General features: G+C 39.2%; 1 protein-coding gene across 1 annotated transcript in view; it reads right to left on the reverse strand.

Moving 5' to 3' along the window:
* Positions 1-17,409, reverse strand: part of EML5 (echinoderm microtubule associated protein like 5) — a 196,277-nt gene that overhangs the window by 5,294 nt on the left and 173,574 nt on the right. The window contains exons 35-41 of the mRNA XM_011974323.1: positions 14,389-14,409; positions 7,542-7,715; positions 6,734-6,942; positions 4,852-5,009; positions 2,478-2,592; positions 991-1,179; positions 641-813 (exon numbers count right to left, since the gene is read on the reverse strand). Of these exons, the coding sequence (XP_011829713.1) occupies positions 641-813; positions 991-1,179; positions 2,478-2,592; positions 4,852-5,009; positions 6,734-6,942; positions 7,542-7,715; positions 14,389-14,409 (1,039 nt within the window). The remainder of the gene's footprint in view (positions 1-640; positions 814-990; positions 1,180-2,477; positions 2,593-4,851; positions 5,010-6,733; positions 6,943-7,541; positions 7,716-14,388; positions 14,410-17,409) is intronic.

The raw sequence follows: 17,409 nt of genomic DNA on the forward strand, positions 1-17,409 counted from the left end.
GAAGTTCTGAGGAAGGTTTCATTTGTAAAAGGATTTTACTGATGAAAAGTGTACAAGCTTTTGACAGACCTAGATTCAATAATCTTATCTACTGATCACATAGAAGTACTCAGTAAATGGTAGCCACTGTTGAAAAATGCTTAAGCACTGAAAATCAAAGGTTTAAGAAACATTTAAATTAATCTGGATTCTGGAACATTTAATCAATAGGTATTGATTAAACTAATGAACTACATATTCCCAAACTGAGGCTATTAAGAGAAGATATGTTTGGAATCACAACTTTAGTTTTCCAGGGTGACAACTTTTGAAGGGCAGATGGCTCTCTTGTGTTACAGTGGGAGATACCTCTTGGCAGAATGAACTTAATGGACATGGCTGAGTGTTAACATGAATTCATCAAACATTACCTACTAGTACTTGCTATTATAAGGCACCGTGGTTGGTGCCCAGTGGGTTTATAATTTAGCAAGAAGAATTAAGTAAGTATACAAACAGCCATATTTTAGCATACAATTTATAATGTGGGAAATGCTACAGGCCCTGGGGACCTCTTTTTGAAGGCATGGCTAAGGAAAACTCTTCAAATGGAAGTTGAATCAAGTACATACTAGCAACTCTATTCCATGTGTTCACTAACCTGATATCATGGATTGCACATCTCCTGTCTCTCTTCTTTCCCCATATTTTTAGAGAACTCACTAGTAAAATGATAAATTCTCCATTTTTCATTCCAATAGCCACCATGTCCCCTTCAGGGCTATAACACACAGTACGAGCAGCATGCCCCAAATTCACTTTGTTTAACATCTTCTGCATTAAAAAAAAAAAAGTCATAGGAAACAACATTAAGTACTGCTAAATTAAACCCGTTGCCCTCAAAAATTCTCAACTTAATTCTGAGATAGTTCTTTAAGCACTAGCAATTTAGAACTTCCAACTTTTCTTTTCAGAAATCGTAACCTCTTTTAAAAAATTATCCGTACTTACTTTATCAGCAATATCCCAAAGTCTCACCGTCCCATCTTCTGCAGCAGAAAGGAAAAAATCCCTGGAAGGATGGGTTGCTAGTCCCCAGATTGGCCCATCCACATGACCGTTAACTAAAATATTACAAGCTGCATTTTTCTCTCCAACTTCGATTATTTCAGCATTCCTTGTCCCAACAAGGATCTTGCCCTGAAACACAAGTAGGACCAATACATTGAATGTAATACAACAGCTGCTCTTCTTCATAATATAAAAATGACTCTATTGACCTGCTTTCCAAGAACTTTTTGCTTTGAGCTAATCTAGTAGCAAGGCAGTCATTAGCTCATGCAAATTTTTCTATGACTACAGGCACACATCTATCTGTAAGCACACTGGGCTGGATTACCTATTAGAGTCCATGCTACAGAACAGAACTTTTCTGTGGCAGTACACCTGGATTCTTCAATAATCAAAAGTTTTTATTTGATAATCTTAGGATCTCCAAACAGGGTAAGTGCAGTTGGATATAGGAAAACAGTACTAGAATTTATTTTTTAGTTAAAAAGTGAAAGCTTAATTACTATTTAATAAGCAGACTGAAGATAATATCCGTATGATTTATAAATATACAATAAGTACAAACACGCTCAAAAATTTCCATAGGAATTGTAGTTTTGAAGTTTTATTTTGAAATGGACACAGAATTGTACATATTTATGGGGCGTACGGTAATGTGCATAACCATCACCTCAGACATTTATCATTTCTTTGTGATGGACACTTTCAAAATCCTCTCTTGTAAGTATCTGAAAATACATAAATGCGTGATTCTTAACTACAGTCATCCTACAGTACTACAGAATACTACAAGGTACTGCTCCTATCTGGCTGTGTAAAACTGTATCCTTTAACCAGTCCTTCCCTATCCCCCTCCTCCTCCCCCTTCTCCGCCTCCAGTAACCACTATTCTACTCTCCACCTCTGTGGGATCAACGTTTTTAGTTTCTGCATAGGAGTGAGAACATGTATTTTTCTGTGCCTGGCTTGTTTCACTTCACGTCATGTCCTCCAGTCCCATCCATGTTGCCACCAAGAATGACAGAATTTCATTATTTTTTATGGCTGAATAGTATTCCATTGTTTGTTTATTACATATTTTATCTAGGGAATGTATGTTTTTTAAGAAAATGGAGACAGCTGTCCTAATATAAATGAATCAACTGGCAAGGGTTTTCAATTCTGTTTACTAGAGTTGTTGAATTGGCGGATTCTAGAAAATATTGGAGTTTTACATACAGTATTTAAACAGAATAGCTTCCTAGCTTATGCACCACACTGGTCCTAACTTTGGCAAAGAAAGCAGCAAAGACAGAGTAATGCTGGCAAGCAAATCCATCTTTATGCATTATTAAGTATTGTTCATTAAGCAGCAAAGGGTGAGAGAATCACAGTAATAACCACTTTCTATTTTCCGCTGCACTGTATCAGCTCACGGAACATCTTACTTTGCCTCTGCACACAGAACGAACACAATCTGTGGCTTGTCCTGTCTCAAGCCTGAAGGCACGGCACCGCCTCAGTTCCTGATCCCACAGTTTAACCGCTCCTCCTTCTTTTGACCTAAGTAAATAACCAAGCCAGAGTAAGTGTTTATTATTGGCTACTATAATTTTTATTATAAACAAATACTAAGTTATAAGCAGAATCCTTTAAAAAAAAAAAAAGGCCCTGATATTTATAATTTACTTCTAATATTCTTCTAAACTTTCTATGGCAATTTGAGGATCTACTATATCTCAGTCAAAATAAACATTCAGTTTCAGTGAATTTTGAGAAATACTTTTTTTTCTGACATGAGCATAATTTTATTTAGCCTCTACCATACATTATCCTCTCTCATAATACTTTTTCTTTCCTTTTTTTTTAAGATGGAGTCTCGCTCTGTCTCCTAGGCTGGAGTGCAGTGGGACGATCTCAGCTCATTGCAACCTCTGCCTCCTGGGTTCAAGCAATTCTCCTATCTCAGCCTCCCAAGTAGCTGGGATTATAGGCGTGCACCACCCCACTCAGCTAATTTCTGTATTTTTAGTAGAGCTGGGGTTTCACCATGTTGGCCAGGCTGGTCTTGAACTCCTTGACCTCAGGTGATCCACCCACCTCGGCCTCCCAAAGTGCTGGGATTCCAGGCGTGAGCCACTGTGCCTGGCCTCATAATACTTCTTGATTAGGAAGATGTAAAAAACAATTTTATTAAAAGGAAACAATTTAAAAAATTAAAAAACAGTTTTATTAATGGAAATGTAAGGCAAAAATAATAGAATTACAAATGCTGTGCTACAGAGTTATTATTTTTTTTTGAGACAGAGTCTTGCTCTGTCACCCATCCTAGAGTGCAGTGGTGTGATCTCGGCTCACTGCAACCTGTGCCTCCCAGGTTCAAGTGATTCTTCTCCCTCAGCCTCCCGAGTAGCTGGGATTACAGGCGTGCACCACCACTCCCGGCTAATTTTTGCATTTTTAGTAGAGACAGGGTTTCACCATATTGGCCAGGCTGGTCCCAAACTCAACCTCGTGATCCGCCCGCCTCGGCCCCCCAAACTGTTGGGATTACAGGCGTGAGCCACTGCACCCGGCCCAGACTTTATTTTTGAAGGCCAAAACAGAAGCATATTTATTCCCTACAAGGTATTAAAATATCCCACTGGAACAGTTTAGCAGGCTTCTAGTGAGCGGGGGTGTGCAGGAGTAAATGACGTGGAAAATACAAGTGTTGGAGGACGAAATAGAGCCCATTTATGGATTTTCTCCTGGAAGGACTGAAAAATGTATTCCTTCATTTTCTGCTAGATGAGCTGCTTGTTTTAAAGCATGCCTATGTGCATTCTTCCTTTATGTGAGAGGCACAAATTCTGCACTTGTGTTTTAACATATGTGGGTTCTTTCAATCCTGTATTGAAATGTACTTCTTAGTCACCTATATGTCACATTTATTTTGGTTTTTGTTTTTCAAACGGGGTCTCACTCTGTCACCCAGGCTGGAGTGCAGTGGCACCATCACAGCTCACTAAAGTCTCAACCTCCCCAGGCTCAAGTGATCCTCCCACTTCAGCCTCCTGAGTAGCTAGGACTACAGGCGTGCACCACCACACCCAGCTAATTGTTGTGTTTTTTATAGAGATGGGGTTTCACCATGTTGCCCAGACTGGTCTCAAACACCTGGGCTCAAGCGATCCGCCTGCCTGAGCCTCCCAAAGTGCTAAGATTACAGGTGTGAGCCACTGTGCCTGGCCTACATGTCATGTTTCAACATGCATATGACTATGTTGGTGACAAATCAAACCATAAGTATCTGCTTACTGTTGGGAGATTTGAAAATCACTCAGAAAAGACCTCTTCTCAAATTTTGAGGTCTTGTATACAGTTTAGGTTTGCCTCAAGCAAAAGGAAACAAGGCAGTTCTCTCTAGTTCCCTCATCCTTTTCTAAAGCAACAATGTGCATTCTACTCCTTATAATCCATTCTGAACAAAAAAGAGAGCAGGCAAAACACAACCCTGGCTCCAGATCCCCCCATGGGCCTCCTACTCAGCAGATATGTACACAGGCATACAGACAGTAAGAAAAGTACCTCAACTTGTAGGACAACTACCTATCCCCACCTCAGAAAAAGTATCACCCCAACATGAAAAACATTGGAAGTGAATTAATATCAGAAATGAGACTCAACAGAAGGCACATAAAAGGTAATAAAGGAGAAGCATATGAGGAGGAAGGTCAGAGAGGACACTCTGTGTAGCCTAGAAACAACTAGAATAATTAACTGCAAACCTCAGGTAGGTCACAAATGCATAAACATTCTGTGAAAAGAAAGAGGACTCACGGCCTTTCCTTTCCCCCAGTCACGATAAGTCCATCTCGCAGGGTGGTGTACATGGCAAACACAGGCCCGTTGTGAGCTCTCGCCACGATTCTACACAATATGTGATCTTTCCACACACAGACATCACCACTGATGGTACCTGTAAACGTCAAGTTATTCTGAAAAGGAGTGGGGGAGGGGGAGACAAACTCATCAAAAGTTCAAATAGAGTTCAAACAGATAATTTTCTATGTATGTGCAATGCTGTCTCACCCTTGATACAAAAGAGCATGCATCGTGTAGTGGCAGCAGCAGCGCTGAATTCAAGAGTCAGGAAACCTGAACTGGAGGCTTAGCTTTGTCAGGACCTTCTCCTTTCCAAGTCTGTTGCTTATCAGCTAGAATAACCCTGGACAATTCTTCCCTTCCAATTCTAACATACTGTAATTCTAGAGTTTATTTTTTATTTTTTTGAGACAGAGTTTCGCTCTTCGTTGCCCAGGCTGGAGTGCAATGGCGCGATCTCAGCTCATCACAACCTCTGCCTCCCAGGTTCAAGCGATTCTCTTGTCTCAGCATCCCGAGTAGCTGGGATTACAGGCACCTGCCACCACGCCTGGCTGATTTTTTATTTTTAGTAGAGACGGGGTTTCACCCTGTGGGCCAGGCCGGTCTTGAACTCCTGACCTCAGGTGATGTGCCTGCCTCGGCCTCCCTAAATGCTAAGATTACAGCCGTGAGCCACTGTGCCCAGCCTGAGCCACGGTGCCTGGCCTGGTCTTATATTAAGAATACCCAAAATGTTCAACTGAAATTTGACATAGCACAAACATTTCAATGGTCTTTTTCTCAAAAACGTTTAAGTGTATTTAAATATTCTATAATTATAACTTTTCCTGTAAGTATTGCATACCCACATAAACATTTTAATTACAAAATCCACTTAGTTTTTTGATGCACCAAATACAGCCTAGCCAATGCAGGATATTAAAGGAAAGAGACGTGGATTGGAAGCCACAGGTCCAGATGAGATGGAATAAAGTGAGGGGAGAGCAGGGCTCCTGAACACACTTCTATCAGGGCCAGGAACTGTGCTATTTCCTTCTGTCTCACTACCTCCTTCTTCCCTTGAAGTAGAGACACTGGCCCAGAGCATTTCCAGCTGTATGATAAGCAGTGTGTTAAATGATAAAAAGCAAAGGAAATCCTAAACGCTAGTACCACCTTCAGTCATTTGAAAATCATGTTTCTTGATTTACCTTTCTTTTACTCTGACAAATTTTTAGGACTATGAAGAACAACTAGGAAGACAGAAATTTTAGGATATTTAGGGTGACAATTACAAGATTAAGGAAGGCTTCTGAGTATAACAGTAGTCCAAGGAATCAAATGTTCATCATAATCCTTATCATGGTGGCTCACACCTGTAAACCCAGCACTTTGGGAGGTCAAGGTGGGAGGATCACTTGAGCTTAGGAGCTTGAGACCAGCCTAGGCAACATAGTGAAACCCTGTCTCTACTAAAAATGAAAAAAAAAATTAGCCAGGCCTGGTGGTTCCTGCCGTGTAGTCCCAGCTACTAAGGAGGCGGATTACTTGAATCTGGGAGATGGAGGCTACAGTGAGCTATAATCGCACCACTGCACCACAGCCCAGGCGACAGAGTGAGATATTGTGTCAAAAAAAAAAAAAAAAATCCTTTTTCCCCTCTCATTAACATTCTTTTTTACTCCCTAATTTCTGAAAGAACTAGATTTTTGAAAGATGAAATACATGCTTGACCAGGGCATGTAATGATTAGCAGATCACAGTATCATATCAACAACATTAATGTGGCTGAAGATCTAAGGCAAGAAAATGTAAAGTAGTCAAAGTCACACTACATGCATTTTAAGAGACATACTGCACCAAATGCAATAGCGAGCATGGTCTGCATCCGGGCATCTTCCAGTGTGCTCAGTAGCCCTTTTTTGCTAAGAAGAGCCCTTCCTGCCAGGGTCCAGAACTTCACATGTTTTACTCCCACTGAGACAAACTGGGTATCTGAATCTGGTCGGAATTCTGCCACAAAAATACGTTGATTGTGACCAGCTCTGCTGGCAATTTTGGCACCTGACAAGATACGACAAAATTATCTAGGTTATTACAAGAACCAAACTAATCAACAGCATCGAACAAATATGTAAAATACATGGTTCAAATAACAAAGGCTTAGAAAAGAGGCCAATGGCCCCTGCTCTACTACCTAGCAATACATGATTTACAATTATTTGTGTATCGAGTCCTTTTCACTTATCTTCATTCCATTAACTTTTCTTTATACAACTTAAACATTTTGTCTAAAGTGTGGTAGGTAATATTATCCTGCTGATCTGCCATTATCATTAGAAATATACATAATTTTCACTGATAAGAATCTCTAAAACTAATCATTAATAATAAACATAGTTTCTTGTTGAAGAAAATAGCAGCGAATCATTTGTAATACTAATAATGGTTTCATTAGTTTATCTGGTTTTGTGAGGTTACAGTTTCACTGGGCTTTTAAAGTGAAATATACCTGCAGTACCACTAACTGTGTACCATATATTGTGTAGGCCTACCCTGAGTAATTATTTCAACCACCAACTTTAAGGCAAATATTAAATACAGAATTCCTACTACCCTTGTATTCTTGTTTTTTAAAAATCAAACACACAAAAGAATCCTACCTTCCTGCCATCTCCAAATGGTAATAGTATGTTCTGGGTCTAGTCCCACAGAAAGCAATAGTTTGCCCGTAGCACTGAAGCTGACTGAACATACTCCCTTTGAATGGTAGCATCTTAGGATAGATAAAGTCTGCTTGTTAATTGCGTCCCAGATGTGAATAGAAGGAGCTGCAGCTAAATAAAGATAATATCAAAAGTTGTAATCTACCTGTTTAAATGTTTCTGTTTCTAAAGCTGATGCATATTCATCTCTGAAACATGAATAAATATGTACCAAATAAAAACTGTACTAAACAAAGAACAGCTCAAAACTAAGACTGAACTTAAAAAAGGAAAAGGAGTTTTGGGGGTGGGGAGGAAAGAAAAGGAAAAAAATATAGAACACTTCTGGCTATATTCCAAATTACATTTTTGGAAAAACAGCATTTAGACAAGCAAATCAGGCAATCTCAACTTTAAACAATTCAAAACAAATGCATGTTTTATGTATACTTTTAATCTTTATACAATTACATGGAGAACTATACAAATATTACACAATAGATATTAAACACTAAGTATACATTCAGTACTGATGTTACCTGAAAGAGAAATGAAAAGCAGACACAAATTGAGAAAGGCAGTAGATAGGAAACCACCTGAATAGATCTCAAAAGAAATTTTCAACCATAAACAGATAGACATCTAGTAAAAAGCTAAGTTCATATCACTTTATAAGACATGTACTTAAAAAACAGGATTTCATGAGAAAGATAAAACTGCTCATCTTTAAAAAATGTGGTTATTATTATTAATCTTGTGTAGCTTGTTTCTGCTGCTTAAAAAAATTATCCCAGTTCTCCATATTTTCTAAAGTTAAAAAATTATAGTTTTATATTTTCTTTTTTATGAACTGCACCCTATAAAAATGAATAGGGATAGGTCAATTCAGCAGTTAATTCAATCTCAGAACATAAGTACTTTTAATGAAGCAATAAAAATACTAAAGTGTATTTGCTTCAAATTATAAATGTTATGTTTTAAAAACAGAGAAACATTAAATAAGACAAGCTGCCTTAAATCATTCAATGCAGAAATAAATGTCACTCTCTAAAGAAAATATTCTGATAAATTTAGATTATATTTTATGCCATCTGCTATTTGTAGTACACAATGATAAATTAAATCTGACAGTTCTTCAAAGCAGTTAAAATATATTAAACCAGAGACTTACGAGTATCATTAAGTAAAAATTGTTCAAAGATTTATGCAACTGTAAAATATCAAAACTACATGGAAATATACATAAAAGTTCATCATATAATAGGTTATGTTTGTAAAATGTATGACAATAATGCAAGTATTGAACTAAAATTAAAATATTCTTCATTCATTAAAAGTCAAAGTACCCCAAGGCACAGGTAAATTTAACCTCCATAAAGAATGTTAGGTGGCTTAAATTTAAAATGTAACTATATACCAGATCACTCTATAAATTTTGCCAGTGATAAATATTATATAAATATTGTTATATGTTTACAAAATGTACCTCTAGGCAATTCACGTTATATTTGCCAAATTGTGATGAGGTAGACAGTAGATTTTCAAGAAATATCACTAATTTTTGCCTCCAAATTTAATATGCCACAAGTTTAAAAGTTTTATTTATCTAAATTTAAACAGCAAGTAATCTTAAATTCTATTACTGAGCTTCTCATTTTTATAAAAAATTAAAGGAGATGGCAAGAAGGTGAAACCAGAATTTATGTTTTAAAACCTATAAGTATGTAAGGTAATGGAATTGCCACACACTTAGACTGCTCTAAACTTACATCAGTAACAGTATTTAAAACTAAAATTACTGCAAATTTTCAGGACCTCTCGAAGTTACTAAAGATGAAACTATGTTCATTAAGTATATTGTATTTTCTCCTATCATTTGGAAATGGTCATTCCTGATGGTTGGGTAACACATACACAACTCTTACTCCTCCTGTTCCAGGAGGCCATGAGGTATTAAGTACCTATCATGGCAGGCATGTCATTGGGGACATCGCATATTTTCTAACGCTTACCTTCTAGGTAGGTACGTTTTTTCCTGAACTCAGCCTCAGAGAGGATAACTGACTTGCCCTAATACAACTCCGAGCTGGGAGAGGCAGCACAGGTATGCTGTTCTCAAGATCCAGGTTCCATTCTTGCTCTTTTCCCCATATCTAGCTCCCTCCAGAAAATCAATCCCAGTAACTTTTCACTAACGATTTTGACTCTTAGTTTCCTGTATAGAGATGCTGTAAGTGTCTCTATAAATTGTTATTTGGGTCTTACAAGAATCAAAGTTTTAAAGGATATTTTTTATCCCCGAGTTTGCCTTTGATACAGTATAATAAAAACTGTTTTTTTTTTTTGAGATGGAGTTTCACTCTTGTTGCCCAGGCTGGAGTGCAATGGCATGATCTTGGCTCACTGCAACCTCTGTCTCCCAGTTCAAGCGATTCTCCTGCCTCAGCCTCCTGAGTAGCTGGGATTACAGGCACTCCCCCACCACACCTGGCTAATTTTGTATTTTTAGAAGAGACGGGGTATCTCCATGTTGGTCAGGCTGGTCTTGAACTCCCGACCTCAGGTGATCTGCCTGCCTCGGCCTCTCAAAGTGCTAGGATTACAGGCATGAGCCACCATGCCTGGCCTAATAAAAACTGTATTTTAAAAGAAAATTTTAATGTGGGCCATTAGGTATGCCAATTGTATTTTGCCCTTTAGTCTCTGTAGTGAGTAACTCCTTACTGCATACTCAGCATCCATTACATCCTTTCTTCCTACCAAGGCTCCAATTTTATTCAGGAATCTACTCTCTCCTAGAGTGCAACTGATTCAGGGGAAACAAACTGCATGCTCAACTAATAAAGTCTGAGCCCACTGTAACAATACTGCCTCCACTCCCAACCCAGACCTCAGTGATTAGTTTAATAACCCAGATTTAAACCAATCAGCACATGGTATTCCCCTAGTATCTTCTCAGTTCGAGGTTTGCTTTGTGTCCTCACACAGTCAGGCTACAATGACTCAGTCAGGCTAAAAGCAAGGATTTTTAGGTCATAGTTCTGAAAAGGATTTTCTTCCTTCTTTCCCACTGGATAACAGCAAGGAAGCACGTAACTCCAATTGCTACTACAGTCATTTTCACGACCACAAATGCAACCAGCCTTGTGGGTGAAGCCAACACTGTGGAGAGCAGAGCAGAAGAGATGGAAAGTCCCTGGGTTCTAGATGACATTGTGAAGCTCCCGAAGCAGCACACTCTGAAGGCTACCCTCCCTCTTATTCTTGTGTGCTAAGGAATTTCCTTATCCTCTGCTGTAAAATGCAGACACCCACTGAAGTTATTTGATGGGCAACTGCCTGTCACTACAAATACTAAGCAAGACCAGAGAGTGAGTTTTCTCTACTTAATTGCCTTAAGGATCAAAAATACTAAATTCTAAGGTACAGTCTTAGGAGGGCTGAAATTACTTTGTCAAAGACAAAAGATATTCCCATAGTGTCCACTGAAAACACATCTAATGTGTTCAATGGTAACTTTTCTTTTTTCTTTTTGAGACAAGGTCTCACTGTCACCCAGGCTGGAGTGCCATGATGCGATCATGACACACTGCAGCCTCGAATTCCTGGGCTCAATTGATCTACCTACCTCAGCCTCCTGAGTTGCTGGATCTACAGTCACATGCCACCACACCCATCTAAGTTTTGTATATTTTTGTAGAGATGGGGTTTCCCATGTTGCCCAGGCTGGTCTTAAACTCCTGAGTTCAAGCAATCTGCCCACTTCAGCCTCCCAAAGTGCTAGGACTGCTGGGCGTGGTGGCTCATGCCTGTAATCCCAGCACTTTGGGAGGCTGAGGCGGGTGGATAACTTGAGGTCAGGAGTTTGAGACCAGCCTAGAAAACATGGTGAAACCCCATCTCTACTAAAAATACAAAAAATTAGCTGGGCATGGTGGCAGTCGCCTGTAATCCCAGGTACTCAAGAGGCTGAGGCAGGAGAAATGCTTGAACCCGGGAAATGGAAGTTGCAGTGAGCCAAGATTGTGCCACTGCATTCCAGCCTGGGCAATAAGAGTGAAACTCCATCTCAAAAAAAGAAAAAACAAAACAGAAAAACCCAAAGTGCTATGATTAAAGGTGTGAGCTACTGTGCCCAGCTCATATCTCTTCTAATGTATTTATTCTCCCATATTCCAAAGTGACAATTTAAAAACTTTATCCTTGTTCCAACCCAATACCCATTCCCCACCTCCTCACTCTCAGTTGACGATACAGGGAAAATAGAAGTCATTAGACAGTACTTCCTTATTTTCTCATCCCCAAATCTACCAGTCTTCCCATATTTGTACAAGAAAGAATGTCGAATAAATTTCACTCCTTATATCTGTGGATAATTTCTTCCTGCCAAACTGATTTCTCTCAAAGTATTCCCCATCTCATTTAGCTCACTGTTCAAGCAAAAAGTTAACAACTGGCCTTCATTCCTCACTTTGTCATACCCCCATATCCAATTAATCAGAAAGGATTACTGGCTTTACTCCAGAATACACTCCATATTTGTCTTGTTCTCTCCACATTCATTCCTGCCACCCCGCTTAACTGTCGCTTGGACTACTATAACGGACCCCTAATTTTCCAGTTTTCTCTCTTCCCCCTCTACATTCTCAATAGTGTAGTGAGAGTGGTTTTCTCAAAGTATAAATTAGGTCACATCACTCCCTTGTTTAAAATTCTCCAGTGACAGACTCTGCACTTAGCATGAATCCAAACTCTTCTCCCTGAGCTACAACATCCTGCATGAGATTACCACTCTACCTCCCTATATTCATCTCAGAGGCCTTCCTCCAGTCACACTGACCTTCCAGTTTCTTGATCCAGCTTTACGGCTTACGCAGGAAAGATTTAATATAAGCAGGACCAAGGTTACTGTCATCAGAAGGGCCTGCTTGCTGGGCTAGCTCTTGGCCAGTGTGTAAGAACGTTTGAAGTGTTCTCCATGTTGACAAAGCTCTTTTGTCCACCTGGGGCGCTGAACACTTGCTTTCTTCAGGGCGTCTGGTATTTTGGTAGTTGAGGCTGGTCTTTATCCCTGTGTGACCAGCCCCCAATAAAAACTCTGGACTCTGAGACTTCAGTAGGCTTGCCGAGGCAGAAACACCTCATGTGTGTTGCTGGATTTGACTGCTGGAGGAAGACGCAGGTTCTGTGGCACCCTGGCACAAGGGTGTTGGAGAGACATCGAAACCCTGTAACTAGATGCTCCAGATTCTACCTCATGTGTCTTTTCCCTTTTCTGTTCACTGTAATAAACTAAAGCCTTAAGTACCTCTGAGTCCTGTGATTTCTCCTAGTGAACTGCCGAATGTGTGGGAAGTCTTGGGACCCCTGAAACTGGTCTAAGCCTGCAGTCCCCAGATCACGCCTCAGCTATCCACTCCTGGCATAGCTGAATGTTACCACCTCTGAGAAAACAAATACTTTGTTTTATTGCCATCATCTCATTTATTGTTTTTATCACATTTATTGCCATCTCAACTCAAATCATCAAGGTTTTTTAATTTTTCTTTTTTTGTTTGTTTGTTTTTTGTAGAGACAGCATCTTGCTGTCTCGGCAACAGCCCAGGCTGGACTTGAACTGCTGGCCTCAAGCGGTCGTCCTCTCTCAGCCTCCCAAAGTGCTGGGATTACAGGTGTAAGCCACCATACTCAGCCTGTCATCTCATTTGATTACAATACAATCCATGCTTCACTGTGCCTTAAAAGTGTGATATTCAAAAACTATTTTTGTTTTTACCCTTGTTTTGACATGATGGAGATTTACTGGTTAAAAACCAGAATAAAATAACAAGAGATAACAGATAGTGCTCAAAATCAGTGAATTATAATTGTGTTACTGGAACCTGCAGGGTACCAAAAAGCAGTGCAAACAGATGAGTGTCATCTATAGCCTCTGTAGCTACTACACACCTCTGCCATTGTAGCACAAAAGCTGCCACAGAACATATGTAACTTGATAAGCATGGTCATGTCAAATAAAACTTTTATTTAAAGTGCTTAAAACAGTGCTGAGCACATAAAATAGATTAAAATATATTAGCTCTTTTTAACCATTATTATTATTTTTTTAATTTCTTAAAAATTTTTTGTAGAGACAGGGTCTCACTATGTTGCCCAGGCTGGTCTTGAATTCCTGCGCTCAAGGGATCCTCAGACCTTGGCCTCCCAAAGTGCTGGGATTACAGGTGTGAGCTACCATGCTTGTCCAAAAAAACCATTACTATTACCACAGGCTGAGTTCAGAATCATGACATTAAAATAATATATTCTTAATGAAAAAAATAATCCGGAAGTTCTTTATAGAGTAACAAGATACTTGATGATATGGTTTGGATTTATGTCCTTGCCCAAATCGCACGTTGAATAGTAACCCCCAGTGTTGGAGGAGGGGACTGGTGGGAGGTGATTGGATCATGGGGGTGGATTTCCCCCTTGCTGTTCTGTGATTGTGAGTTCTCATGAGATCTGCTTGTTTAAACATGTAGCACTTCCCCTTTCTCTTCCTCCTGCTTCAGCCGTGTAGGACATACCTGCTTCCCCTTTGCCTTCCACCATGATTGTAAATTTCCTGAGGCCTCCCCAGCCATGCTTCCTGTACAGCCTGTGGAGCTGTGAGCCAATTAAACATTTTCTTTGTAAATTACCCAGTTTCAGGTAGTTCTTTATAGCAATGCAGGAACGGACTAATATACTTGAACTTAAGTTTAATATGCACTATCATCACCAAACAATATAAATATAGCAGAAAATGTTTAGTTTTCCTTACCTGACATGTCTGCTGAATCACCTATAATGGAAAATAATTATCTATAAATAACATAAATCTGTAAAATCTGTAAAAACCCAAATATCATATTAATTATAAACTATTAGATACAAAATTGGTTTTATTACATTCGATTGAGTAAACTGTGAGAGAAGGCACTCATTTCAATTATACAAACTTATTAACATTCTATGTACGATCCTTCAATCTTCCTTTGGATAAAAATTTTGTTTTCTTTGCATTTAATGAGTTACATAAACTTTTAATTATAACAACTTTTAAAATGATACTGATATGATTTAAGATGATATTACCCTCATTTTGGTTTATATTTTGGTACTGCTAATAATAGACTCTCTGGAGTTTTAATTACAGCAAAGGTTACTGTATAACTCAAGAAAGGAAAAAAGTTCTTTCTTTCAACTAAAGATTTTCCATATGCATCTTTTAATGCATCTTTAAATGCATCTGTCTCCAGGGAAGAATTAGATCTAAACCCTCTGAGCTGAGAGATATGATGGCAAAAGTTACTGTATAACTCAAGAAAGCAAAAAAGTTCTTTCTCTCAACTAAAGATTTTCCATATGAGTACAAGTTTGCCAAGAAAGAAAATGTGAAAGCCCATGCTCATTATATTTGTGGCAGAAATACCTAACAACCAAACTTTTCAAAGTAGCAGTCTTTAGAGCAAGAAAGAAAGTAAAAATACAGGAATCCACTGAAGACGGGTGATTGTTTTTGCTTTGGTAAAGCTTTATATCCACATGAAATAATGATTTAAAAAACATATTGATAACATAGGTCCATAGTGCCTTGACCTGGAACATGAGGAAAAACAATAAAGTACTTAACTCTGCTGAGCAGACCACACAGGAAATACCATTTTTAGTTAATATGTTCTATTAAAAACCAAATGGTGAGAGGGCTTGGAACTTTGCCACCTGAAGCCTGGTTGCAAGACTGGGAGTGTTTGGTTTGGAGAGACCACGTTAACAGGGTCTGGGACAGAAGTACAAATGAAGGCTTAAATGTCATCGGCCTAAATATTTTACAGCTATCCATCAAGATAAAACTTACCAAATAAAATATATTCTAGCCTCTTACCTTGATGAGTACACTCCTATAATGACCTGGAAGGCAGATACCAATTTAGAACTACTGTGAGTTTGGGCAGCATGAGACAACCAGACCCATTCTCTTCCATCCCACACCACAAACAGCCATGGAAGCTCATGTGTGGTGCTATGAACTGGATGTCTGTCTTCCCCCAAAATTCATATACTCAAGCCCTAATCCCCAGTGTGATGGTATTAGGAGGTGGGAAGGTTATGAGGATGGAGCCCTCACAGTGAGATTAGTGTTCTTATATAAGAAGAGACAGCCATCTGCAAACCACAGAGAAGGCCCTCACCACAACCTGACCATGCTGGCACCCTGATTTTGGACTTCCAACCTCCAGGGCTGTGAAAAATAATATTTCTGTTGTTTAAGCTACAAACTCTGTGATATCTGTCATGGCAGCTCAAATTTCTTAAGCTATGTGGTTATCCCAGCTACTACATTAAAACTCCATCCACCCCTACACAACGAACAGCTTGGCCACCCCTCAAGAGTACACACATTGGTTGTACAGTCTGCCACTGGGAGGACAGATGCAGAGAAAAGGCTCATGCAGGGCCATTAGTAGGTTCAGGACCATCTGGTAGAGAATTCTGGGATTTCATATATCCAAAGCATGGTCCAGTGGAGAAGTAGGCTCCCCCATGGAAAGCAATCCCCTTGCTCTCATGTACACCTTGTTCCATGGAATGTAGTTGCAGGGTGCCCAAAGGAGACATTCTAAAAGAAAAGAACTAGGCTGGGCATCATGTCTGTAATGCCAGCACTTTGGGAAGCCAAGGCAGGTGGAAAACAAGGTCAAGAGATCAAGATCATCCTGGCCAACATAGTGAAACCCCGTCTCTACTAAAAATACAAAAATTAGCCGGGCATGGTGGCGGGCACCTGTAGTCCCAGCTACTCAGGAGGCTGAGGCAGGAGAATGCGTGAACCCAGGAGGTGGAGGCTGCAGTGAGCCGAGATCGCGCCACTGCACTCCAGCCTGGGCAAAAGAATGAGACTCTGTCACAAACAAACAAAAGAGAAGAACTAGATAAGACTCAGGGAAAATATGCTAGCTGTCTCCAAAACTGGAAGATAATGTCATATGAATGTGATTAGATGTTCTAGATACCCCAAGAATGAGGGCCAAAGAGTAGCAATCACAGACAGATTTCTGTTCTATATGAAGAACCATTTTATAACTAAGCTTCCCAGGGAAACGTTTACTTCATTAGGTATTAAGTGGCAGCAGGGTTCAAGCACACTGTAACAGAGAGGATAAAATGATATAGTTAGCCCTAAAATTCCAAGATTCTAGCCAAGAAAAAAGTTTGAATGTAACTGGCTAAAATAGTACAAAATCAAACATTTCAATTCCTCTATGATCTATATGATTTTTAACAGAAGGAACAATAAACATTGTAAATGCTGTTTTGTGCTTTGTGGGTACTAAACAAGCCTGACAGCAAAGTAACAAAACAATTCTCTTAATGTGTGAAGAGAAAAATAAAATCCTTCCTCATTCTTTAGTCTTCCCTTGAGTCTATCTTAATTAGTCACCAGTAATTTTTGCTATCTATTTTCTGGAAGGGTACAAATGGTGTAAGGAATGGAGCTACATATATAATCTAAAATTTACTTCTGTACTCCCCAGAGTTTGACTTGGAAAGAAACAGGAGGGATATAATTAGTCATTTCATATTTCCTATAGTGTTGTCTTTCAAAATAAAGGAGGAAAAAGGGCCAAATTCCTAAAAGATTAATTTGTGACCATGACATTTCTTAACTGAGAGAGAAAACCATGGCACTAAAGTGATAAATAAGTTGCCTAACAGAGGGAGAGCAAAGGAAAGAAAAGGAGAAGTCAAGGTGGAAAATGAAAGAACCATACTTCCTTTTTTTTTTTTTTTTTTTTTTTTT

This window comes from Mandrillus leucophaeus, unplaced genomic scaffold, assembly GCF_000951045.1.
Source record: "Mandrillus leucophaeus isolate KB7577 unplaced genomic scaffold, Mleu.le_1.0 Scaffold144, whole genome shotgun sequence".
Lineage (NCBI taxonomy): Eukaryota > Metazoa > Chordata > Mammalia > Primates > Cercopithecidae > Mandrillus > Mandrillus leucophaeus.